The following is an 11,296-nucleotide window of genomic DNA, read 5'->3' as shown; positions in this document are numbered from 1 at the left end:
GGGGGGGGGGGGGGGGGGGGGGGGGGGGGGGGGGGGGGGGGGGGGGGGGGGGGGGGGGGGGGGGGGGGGGGGGGGGGGGGGGGGGGGGGGGGGGGGGGGGGGGGGGGGGGGGGGGGGCTCCATTTTGATCATCATCTGCTCTCATTCTCTCTTGACTTCTCCCTCATTCAATAGCGCAACACGTCAGCCGTCTTTGTAGTCCGCTAGTTGGCAGTGTTAGTCCACCATGGTGGTTAGGCTTGATAGTTGGGCTCGTTGGGCCAAATTCATTTTCTTTGTTTGTTTAGTACATTTGCAACCCGATTGCATTATTTCAAGGGTCCTGTGTCATATTAATCCAATATATTTTTCGCGGCAAATTATACCATGCACCACGGTGCACATAACAATGTGCACCACGTACGTAAACGACGTCGTTTTGAGCATTGTAAATTAATCGTCTCTTTTTTTGGAAATCACGTTTCCCGTTTCGGGCGGTCTGTGTATTATGTTAATATTCTGTGTATTCTAGGTGATCGTTCTGTATATTACAGGCAATCATTCTGTGTATTCTAGGCAACCGTCTGTGTATTCATGTTAGTAACACATGCTGTGATGTGTTTGTGCATTTGAATGTTTAGGATGATCAGTTCTATGTATTTTGTGTCAATATTCTGTGTATTGATGTTGTTAACACAGGTTGTGATGTGTGTGCATTCGAATGTTAGAAGGATGAGTTCCGTGTATTTTGTGTCAATATTCTGTGTATTCTGGGCAAACATTCTGTGTATTATAGGCAAACGTTCTGTGTATTCTAGATAATGATTATGTGTATTATAGATAATGAATTCCTTGGAGTAATTCGCGTCCGCGTCCACTAACATCGAAACGACGTCGTTTTGGATCGTGATGCACATTGCTATGTGCACCGTGGTGCAGGGTATAACGATTGATTTTTCGCACGCATTACGCGATATCAACCTGATTTTATGGTGAACCTTATCCATTAAAAACCATCACCTTTATACAAATGAAAATGTTATTTTCTCTTCAAATTTTTCCTCAATGTTGTGACTTAATAATCATTGAATGACATGAATTAGTTGACCGCACATATTTTTAATTAAACACCACTAAATGGAGGCAATTTTTATGAGGTGTGTGTAACATCATTCTTATACAAATTACTAATAAATACACACACATACATACATATATATTATTTAAACTATACAGGTTTTAAAGTCTACCATTTTCATTTGACTTTAAAATTTTCATTGGTCTTTATTGCAGGCTAGGTTGGAAGTCTAATCCATTTTGTTAAGTCTAGTCACATTGAAAGGGAAAAAGTTGATGATTGACTTGTTATTGGGCCATTGGCCTTTCTAAATGGTTTTGCCCACTACACTTCGTTTATTTTGTAGATAAACCCACTTCAAAAGCTGAATCCCTTTGTTACAACAACAATGCATTGAAGTAGGATGTTTATCTAAATCCATCTTCTACTATATTTGTGTATTGGGTTTGTCAAACAACTTCAATAATTTGAGTGCACACACAACGAATAATCAATTAAGTAAGAACACGGTCTTTTGTTGATCTTCACACATTGCCATTATTATATGTTTATAACAACAATAGAATACAGAAGTTAAGATAGTTTAACTTCCATTACATAAGGAAGTTATGTTACTTAGAGTAATTTAAAGCATAGAAAAAAAATGTCATTCATTAAAAAAAAAAAAAATAGTTGGTACCAACAAACTTATCTCAATACAATTAAAATATTCTATTTGTCTAAATTAGTAATGTGAATTTTCTTAATAGCATTCCTATCAAAATTTAGGTATTCCACTTTAACTTGTTGCATTTAGTTTATCTAATTGTCCTCAAACACAACAAGTGCTGTAACTTATAACACCTTATATATATATAGAGTACATGTATATTATTCGTAATTACATAACGTCGAGTAATAATGTGTATAAGATCATCATCAACAATAAGTTTTGGGTGATTTTTTTTAGATGGCAAGGGAACCTCACAACTTTTGGATGTGAGTAAATGTTGTTTTGTTACCCAACAAAAAATCACTCATAGCTAACCGGCTCAAACCAAGGGGAGCAATGATTCGAACTCGTGACCTTGTGGTTACAAGAACATTAGGGATGAGATAGCAGAAAGAGAAGAGGATAGAGAATAAAATTGAACTTGCAAAGTTGTCGGGGATGAATTTTTTTGTGGGCCAACAAAAAAAAAACTAATATAGTGCACGTCATATGGTCGACTCCCTCTAATTTTTTAATTATTTTTTAAAAAATTCATCTCCTATATGGAGGAGAAAAAAGTCCAATATAAAATTTTGCTATTTTGGATGCTCTAATGTGTAGAGTTGTCAAAACGGGCAAGCGAAGTGGGTCAAAAAAGCTCACTCGTTGGCGGGTCTAGGTTTGGCTTGCTTAGCCCGCCTTCCACTGGCCTATGGGCTAAGTAGGCCCCTGCAACACCACACTTTTTTTGAAATTGTTCTTAACTCTTAAGTTGCACACTTGTTATAGAGTCCTGGAGCCTTGGGTTGACGACGGGGGCCCAGCGCTTATGAGTGACAGAGTGGGAGACGGGCAGGCGGTGGAGTGGGAGACAGATAAACGACGAAGTGGGAGACAAGCAAGCGACAAAGTGGGAGTCGAGACTTGAGAGTGGGAGATCCGAGATGAGCAGGGACGACAATGAGTGGAGGAGGCCAGGAGATGAGCATAGAGGCGAGTGCTCAATTTAGAATACTATGGTTATTTCACTTATTTGTTAATATATATGACTGCATGCAGGATGTTATTTCGAAACACACTCTTTATTTGGTATGAATCGACCTGACGGACAAAGCCCGTTTTGACGACTCTACTAATGATAAATTATATAACTTTACAGCTTTACTCCACAAATTGATATGATCTGGGCATATAATTACTATATCAATCAAAGATATTAGGAATATTACAATTATATAAACATTTCACCATTAAAGATCTAAACGCATTACAATATTTTAAATTGTATTCGATCAACTTTAAATAAAATAAAACATTGCTATATTAATAATCAAAAACTAAAAATAGAAAAATTGTATCTCGACACTTCTTCGCGCGACACATAATTAATTCAAGATCTAAAGTGAAGAGATCATAGGAATAAACAATAATATAATTGTAAGATCTGAATATAAGGAATCCTAGTGACAATAAACAATATTATATGCACTATGAAAATGTCATGCATGACGTAATATTGACAAAAAATAAAAAATATAAAAAACCCAAATTTGTACTAGGACCACTCGGAAAAACAATCTTCGACTAAAGGGCATTATGGACAAGAAACCAAAAACCATTGGCTAGCTGCCCATGCACTGCCACGCCCACACTTCACAGCCAGCTCGAGAAGGAATTGAAAACCTCCATGCCACTTTTTTTTTTTTAATTGTTATTATTTCACATTAAATTATATTGATTATATTTTCATAAAATAAATTTTCTAATTGATCAGTTGGTTATGTCATTAGTAAATTCTAAATGATTTTCTTTAACACATCAATGTTTCAAAAATGTGTAATCGAATATAATCCATATATTAAGTTTAAGCAGTTTTAAGGTCTATTTATTTATTAAATGACATTATTATTATTGTTGTTGTTGTTATTATTATTATTATTGGATTTTTGCATGATTGATGTATTGTTTTGTTTGGTTTAACAAAAAAACGTTTTTAAATTTTTTTTTTAATTGCATTATTATTGAGTATAGAAAAGTAGCAAATACTTATAAATGGTTCATAATATAAATGAATTATTAATTCAATATAATTTTTAAGGTGTCGATAAATCTTGATCTTTTTTGACTTTTTTTGTATTAAATGAATACAATCACATATGACATAGTAGGTTGTAATATACATTGAATAAATAAATGTTTAAAGTATATGGTATAATTTAAATAGTATATGTAGTGGAGCATAATATAAACTGATATCTGTTGAAATTTTCATAAATTTTATTGTTTTAATAAAAAAAAAAGGCAATTAAATTACTTATTCCAACTAGTCAACTAGGAGTTTAGGTCTTTAGGAATAGGGACAATGTAGGGTTATTGAGAGTAAATCCAGACATGTTATTATTATTAAGATACAACTAATGTAGCCTCATAATCTTTGAGTAGGCTTCTAATCATTTTTCACCCCAAAAAGCATAAATAAATGGCTCACTTCATAGCATCTCATCTCTCCTTGCTCTCAACTCTCTACTCAAGAATTTCTGGAGGCTCTCTCTATCTTCCTCTCTGTTCAGTACTGTGTGTTTCTTGAAATGAAGATCCAGTGTGACGCCTGCCATAACCACGAAGCATCTTTCTACTGCGTGGCCGACGAGGCTGCTCTTTGTTCGGCCTGTGATCACAGAGTCCACCATGCCAACAAGCTTGCTAACAAGCACCAAAGGTTCTCTCTCCTCCAGCCTTCTGCAAAACAAGGTCCTCTCTGTGATATATGCCAGGTGAAAAAAGCTCAAGATTTTCCCAGAAAATCCCAGTTTTTTTTTTTCCTTGAATTTTAAGTTTATTATTATTATTGTTCGGCCGAGGCTGACGAAGGGTCAATTTAAGTGGCTAGGAGTTGTTGGGCAGAGGTTTAAAGGGTCAGTTTAGTCCTGTCTTTTAAAAATGTGATAACTTAGGCTTTCGTTACGAACTGTAACTTTTGACTTAGTGGTAAGCGTTTGATCTTAACAATTACGCCATAGGCTTCATGTGGGCAGAGCTATGAAGGGTCAAGTTTAGTTCCTGTCTCTTAAAAATGTGATAACTTAGGTCTTCCGTTACGAATTGTAACTTTTGGCTTAATAGTAAGCGTTTGATTCTAACAATTATTCACTGGGCTTCATGTTTGCAGGAGAGAAATGGTTTCTTCTTCTGTCAGCAAGACAGGGCAATCCTGTGCAGAGAGTGTGATGTGCCTATACACAAAGCAAATGAACATACCCAGAAACACAATAGGTTTCTTCTAACTGGTGTCAAGCTCTCTGCAACATCTGCTGTCTATTCTTCTTCATCTTCATCTTCATCTTCTTCTTCTTCTTCTTCATCATCACCCACAGTAGCATTCTCAGCAAATTCCCCTTCAAGTTTGAAGTCTCAGAACTCAAGAATCCAGCCTGCAGTTATTCCTCCCCCTGCTGTTGTTTCTCCAGCCATTCATAACCCACTTTCTAAGCCAACAAATAAACCACCAATTTCCAGCAATGTGCAAGGAGTAACAGCTGCTATAAAGGGGACTGGGAATGGGCAATTGATGAATGGAGGGGGGAATGGTTCCACTACCAGTAGCATATTAGAGTACTTGGAGATGCTGCCATGGTACCATGTTGAAGAACTTCTTGATTCCTCTCATGGTTTATGTAAGGTTTGCAATACATATTTCTCTTGCCTTCCTTCATTTTGTTGTAATTGTGCTACAATCCGGGTTGTTTGACATGATTTTATGTACTTGGTGATTGTAGATTGGTCTCAGTGATGCATTTCCTCAAACACTTCATCTGCAAGCTAATCAGAACCCAGATTTCTCTGCTAGAACTATTGCCTTTGGTGATCAAATTGGCTTTGAGGACTCCATCAAAGAAATTGCAAGCACCAAAGCCAGCAGAACGTGGAGAAATGATAATAATAATAATTCTTTTGCAGTTCCACAACCACAGATCAACCAACCTCCAACTACCTTCAAGAGATTAAGAACTTCATACTAGAAAAACCTTTTTTTTTTGGGGGGGGAAAAAATTCTAACTTTGGGGGGATTTGATTTAGTTTGAGACTTTTTTCCCACTAGTTGTGCTCTAGCAAAAGTGGGTTTCTTTGATCTTTTTCGTGTCCCTTTTTATTCTGCCTGTAATCTGTAAATACAAATATGTGCCTTTGGGTGAAGCTCATGAAAGAAAGAATGCAGTCAATGTTGGACCCAGAAAATGATGTTGGATCTGGGGACACATAATCACACAAGTCACATCCTGCAATACATAGTACATTGAGGGAAGTGACAGTTAAGAGAGAGAGCTGTTTGGTTATTTGTTGTAATGATGACCTTAAATTCTCTATTTTTGTCTTGGACACCGTTACTGACTAATTGTGTGTTTTTTCGTGAGAATCAAATCCTTTACACCTTGTGGATAACAGTGAAACTAATAAATTGAGTTTTGTCTCTTTTTTTTTTTTTTTTTTTTTCTTGTTTTGCTTTTGTTTTATTGAAGCAATAGTGTCAAATCGAGGGAAGTGATAGTTAAAACTTAAGAAAAATAACAATTGTTTGGTTATTTGTAATGATTACCTTAAATTCTTCATTTTTGTCTTGGAAGCCGTTATTAACTAATTGTGTATTTTTTCGTGAGAATAAAATCCTTTACACTTTGTGGGTAACAATGAAATTAATATTATTAGACAATCATCATCTCTAATAATATTACCCTTAAATTTTATTTATTTTTTCAATCCCCATTTCTTCTCATTGCTGGTTGGATATTAAAAAAGTTGAGTTATCAAATAAATGGTTGGACTTGATCTACAAATGAAAATGTAAAATTATGTTCCAAGCGAGTACGTGGGTCATAATTCTTGTACTATAAAATTATAAGTTCGATTATTACCAATGTTGCACATGGTAAGAGGATGTAACTTTTCTTCGTCATAAATAATAAAGTAACATTATATGCATAATGACTCAATTTTTTATTTACAAAATTTTCATGTTATTTTGGGGCGGAAAGCCATATGCTTTCTATGAAGATTCAAATTGTAACGTTTGAGATATTAAAAGTGATATTTGCACATTCATGATAGTTAAGGGCTAAAAACTCGGGTTCTAGTATATATTTTTATTTTACTTTTGTATCACAACTCCGTTGTAGTCTAGTCGGTTAGGATATTCGGCTCTCACCCGAAAGACCCGGGTTCGATTCCCGGCAACGGAAATTTTAACATTTATTGGATTTTTGTAACTTTCTGGCGGGGTTCGATTTTAGGGTTAGGGTTTTAGCTTTATACTCTATCTCAACTAACCTCTGTAGTCTCTTTCGTCTCTTCTTCGCTCTTATTGCCGAGCTGAGACTTTATCCCTCCTGTGCTGATCTTCCAATCTTTACATAAATTTTGATTAATTAGCTTTGCGGTCCTAAAATGGGGAGGAAGAAGAAATTCATCGACAAGAAGAAGTCGGCAACGTTCCAGATACTCGCCAGAGACTCATCGGATCCGAATTACCATGCCGGGCCCTCCGGCGACAGAATATTTTGCAGAGTCGACAATAATCCATACTCCGTTGGCGGTTTCGACGAAGGAGACGAGCCGAACGACGGCGCGTTGGATGACAACCGTGGTGGTATTTGTGATGACGCGGCCGACGATTGCGATTCCGAAGGGAACGACTTCGGCTTCGGGCTTTCTGATAACGGAGCTCAAAAGAAGCCGTTGCCTGATCATGTAAGGAAGGAGATACTGGAATTAGGTTTTCCGGATGATGGATACAACTATTTGATGCACTTGAGAGAGATTAAAAACACTGGCGGTGGTTCGGCTTATTATGATAACCCAAAAGCTGAGCTCAACCAGGTTCCACATGATGTCAAGGTTCGTTATTGTGTTACTATACAAAATTGCAGTAAATTTATCTGTGAAATTACCTTATTGTTCTGAATTTTTTCTTATTAATTATGTGGAGGAGTTTTGCTGAACTTGAGTTCTTGTTTTATGATTCTAACTAGGCATATGATGCTTCAAGAGTGGATGTTTCAAAAGTGGTGGATGATAATAATGATTCCAATGAGAAGGTGATATATAATGTGGCTGCAAAGACTGTGGGTGTTAGAATTCAGAAGGCAGTGGATCCTGAGGTTGCTGCAATGCTAGATGACAGTGATTTATCGCACTTTGGATCTGATGTGGAGGATTTAGATGAAGATTTTGTTATTAAGGCCAATCTTCCCGAAGAGTCGTTTGATGAACAAGTTGACGAGAAGTTGGAGTTTGTCAAGACTACTGAGGTGAAAATGATAGCTACCAATGATTTGTGTGGGAAGGGAAATATCAGAGAGGGGGATGGCTGCTTTGAAGAAAAGGCAAGAGTTCGCCGAGCAATAGATGAGCAGTTTGATATGGTTAGGATCTTCTTTATAACCATATGGATAAGATGATTACTGTAATGCATTGTTTTATTACTTATCACACTTGAATATTAATATTGATATTGAAATTATCTCTTTTTTTGTTTGTTTTCAGCTTGAACTTAAGGAATATGGTTCAGAAAGTGAAGATGATTTTAATGATTATACGTATGAAGAAAATGATTGCCAGCCATCTCTTGCAGAGAAGCTCAATCGCACCTTTAAGCTCTATTCAGTGGATGGGTCAGAAGTCAATGGGACTCAAATGATCCCCTCAGATCTGTTTTATAACAAGGGGATGGTAGATAATGAGGAGGCAATGGAATCTGCTCCTGATGTTATTGACCGGTGCAAGGAATATGCAGAGAAGTATGAAAATGAGAGTCCAGATGAAGAGGCAGATCTTTTTGAGGAAAGCAGTAGTGAATCTGAAATATGGGATTGTGAAACTATAGTTTCCACATATTCCAATCTTGATAATCACCCTGGAAAAATTGAAGTTCCAGGTGCGAGGAGAAAGAAAAAGTTGGCTACTATCCCTGAAGCCTCAAATTCCTCTGCACCCATAATATCCCTAAAAGGAAAGGAGAAGCTTCCTGTTGACTTCTTGCCTAACAGGGGAAAGGATTCTTCAGGAAAGAAAGAAAGGAAAAAGCAAGTTGCAGATGAGGAGGATAGTGCCAAGTCTAAAGCTGAGCAATTAAAAAGGAAGCAACATGGTCAAGAGTCAAAGGAGGAAAAGAAAGAAAGAAAGGTATCTGCTTATTGCAATTTGTTTCAACACAAATGTTTAAATATACTATTTTCTAAAATCTTTTTCCCGTGCCTGATTTTTGCCTGAAAATGCTTTATCTAGTTTTTCAACAGTTGTGATTTTAAGCTGTGGCTTACTTGGTTCTTTTCACTTCTCTGAAGCAACTCGAATAAAATAATCAAAGAGAATGTATGCTGAATACTTATTAACATGAGTGGAACATGAGGAAGACAAGATATACATAAAATGAAGTGATAAAGAATAATATAATTGTTGGGAACTTAAGAGCAAATATAGACTTACAATAGATTTATCCCCCCCAAATAAATGAACAAAATCTCTGATTTGAAGTTGGAAAACCAACTAGAAATGACCCCTACTTTTACAGGCTGCTGTCAAGGAAGAAAAGCGTGAAGCCCGCCGTGCCAAAAAGGAAATGAAGGAGCTATACAAGTCTGAAGCCCACCAGGCTCAGAAAGTTGCTGCTTTCACTGGTCCATCTTGTAGACGTCTTATGTGAGCATGCACCACAATTATTCTTTTCATGCAAGGTATCGTTTTAAATTAGGCATTATACTGTTTCTGAGTGGATTTCTTAGTGATGCCCCGCTACTTCTTACTTGGCCTTGTATATTGAACTGTTGAGGTTTTGTGTAGGCTCAGTCTACCTGGATCATGGGTCTAAGTAAATGGCTATAATGTTTTAGTTTTGGAGACTGGTCACTTTTGCAGTTTCTCTTCTATGGAGATTGTTTAGAGAAATCTGCATGACTCTCTCTTCCATTAGAAGAGTAGAAGCAGTATAAGCCAATAAATGCAAGTGTGTTGCAGGTTTCAGAATATACAAAGTGCCATGTCTCTATCTTGATGTATAGGATAGTACAAAAAACTTTCAAGTGGAATGTTTAAACAGATCCTCAAATTTACTGTTTGCCTGCACTGTCTGATTGAACAAACAATTGGATACTGGATGTGAGCTTTGGAATTTCTGAAAAGCTCTGTACTTTTAGCCTGAGATATAGCTCAATGTCTATTTTTGGCTTGCTTTTTTCAATTTGAAATAAAGTGCCTTCTGACATAATTATAGTTAACTGATCAGTGTCGTTTTGTCATTTTTTATTCACCCTCAAACAGGTAACAAGGCTTCAGGAAATACTGATGGGCGTGTGGATTGAAGTTATCCTGCTACTCTACTTTGTTCGACAGCAGTTGCTATACATAACCACTCTTTTGCAGATAAAGAGGGCAATTTTGGTTGGACTGGATAATGATATGAAGAACATTTTTTTTTCATTTTATCTTAAATAGTTAAATCATGCATGGGTTCTATAATATTGTACATGAGCTTGCACATTCTTACTTGCTCAATATGTACTTTGATGAAAGGGTGATCAATACATCTTTTTGGATTTGTGCAAAGATTTATTTCTTAGTTTCAGTTCTAGTTGTTTGTTATTGCCCTTTAATTTTACATCCATAGCTTAGAACTTTGGTTATCTGGATTGCATAACCCAACACCAAAAGTGTTGAGTATTCAAATCAGGTAAAAATGATACTGGGGGAAATAGGAGAGTACATTTCCATTATTGAAAATACTTTTCTGCAGCTATATATCTAATATACTCTCCACTTCATTCTGCTGTTGAACTTGGTGGCCCCTGGCTAACATCATTTTACCTTCCGATGCCCATGAGGAATTGGAGCTGGATAGCCCCCGCCACCAAAGTATGGCGCAGGATCCCATGTCCCGTAGTCTTCAAACATTTTCCTCTCAGGTAACTCTCTATCTTTCGACTCATCTCTATCTTTCCATTGCTCTCTGTGCTGGTAGAAGGATTTGGTTCGCCGCGAAGATGGCAATAAGACTTGTGGTTGTGTGGCTGATGATTGATATTGTGTTGCAATGGCCACAACCATCATTATCGCTACGATGAGAGTGGTCATGAATAATGTGTGACTCAACTGTCCCGCTTTCAGGCTTGGCATCATGGAAATAGAATGGTTAAGTCTCGCTCACATCACGGAAAGAGAATCCTTAAGCCTTGCTAACCCAAACAGACATGGGGTCTCTTGATTGATTAATATTGTTGAATGATTAGGGCATAATGTTTGCTAATTTATAGGTATATATTCAGAGAAAAGGAGATGTTTTTGACGTAAAGTAGAGCGTGCAACCATCACGTAGTGGGTCTCATGCATGGCGGATGACATAACCACGATTCTTGCATGTCTATTATCGGAAACGGCTCATACCGTTGCAAACGGTAAATTATTGTGTGGACCATGGTCCACATAGCTGTGTGGACCATGAATATAATGTACATTATTTTTATACTGAAGGTACATTATTTTTGTATTGAAGGTACATTTTT

General features: G+C 36.9%; 2 protein-coding genes and 1 non-coding gene across 3 annotated transcripts; all 3 read left to right on the top strand.

Annotated features, from left to right (window-relative positions):
• The first annotated feature begins 4,268 nt into the window (after positions 1–4,268).
• Positions 4,269–5,767, top strand: LOC116023693 (B-box zinc finger protein 20-like). Its single transcript, XM_031264698.1, has 3 exons — positions 4,269–4,522; positions 4,918–5,427; positions 5,525–5,767. Exons 1-3 carry the CDS (start codon positions 4,337–4,339, stop codon positions 5,765–5,767), a joined length of 939 nt encoding a protein of 312 aa, XP_031120558.1. The 5' UTR covers positions 4,269–4,336.
• A 1,142-nt stretch (positions 5,768–6,909) lies between these two features.
• TRNAE-CUC lies at positions 6,910–6,982 on the top strand. Its single transcript has one exon. It is a non-coding gene; the product is annotated as a tRNA-Glu (tRNA).
• Positions 6,983–7,054: 72 nt separating this feature from the next.
• LOC116022665 (protein LTV1 homolog) lies at positions 7,055–10,356 on the top strand. Its single transcript, XM_031263467.1, has 5 exons — positions 7,055–7,637; positions 7,772–8,164; positions 8,286–8,924; positions 9,313–9,475; positions 10,059–10,356. Exons 1-4 carry the CDS (start codon positions 7,188–7,190, stop codon positions 9,442–9,444), a joined length of 1,614 nt encoding a protein of 537 aa, XP_031119327.1. The 5' UTR covers positions 7,055–7,187; the 3' UTR covers positions 9,445–9,475; positions 10,059–10,356.
• The last annotated feature ends 940 nt before the right edge of the window (positions 10,357–11,296 follow it).

Source organism: Ipomoea triloba, chromosome 6 (assembly GCF_003576645.1).
Source record: "Ipomoea triloba cultivar NCNSP0323 chromosome 6, ASM357664v1".
NCBI lineage: Eukaryota > Viridiplantae > Streptophyta > Magnoliopsida > Solanales > Convolvulaceae > Ipomoea > Ipomoea triloba.
This window is presented reverse-complemented; position numbering and strand designations above follow the sequence as displayed.

Coding starts and splice junctions, on each gene's coding strand:
- LOC116023693 (XM_031264698.1), top strand. CDS start 4,337: ATGAAGATCCAGTGTGACGCCTGCCATAACCACGAAGCATCTTTCTAC. Junction 4,523..4,917: donor CTCTCTGTGATATATGCCAG/GTGAAAAAAGCT, acceptor TCATGTTTGCAG/GAGAGAAATGGTTTCTTCTT. Junction 5,428..5,524: donor CCTCTCATGGTTTATGTAAG/GTTTGCAATACA, acceptor TGGTGATTGTAG/ATTGGTCTCAGTGATGCATT.
- LOC116022665 (XM_031263467.1), top strand. CDS start 7,188: ATGGGGAGGAAGAAGAAATTCATCGACAAGAAGAAGTCGGCAACGTTC. Junction 7,638..7,771: donor AGGTTCCACATGATGTCAAG/GTTCGTTATTGT, acceptor GATTCTAACTAG/GCATATGATGCTTCAAGAGT. Junction 8,925..9,312: donor AGGAAAAGAAAGAAAGAAAG/GTATCTGCTTAT, acceptor CTACTTTTACAG/GCTGCTGTCAAGGAAGAAAA.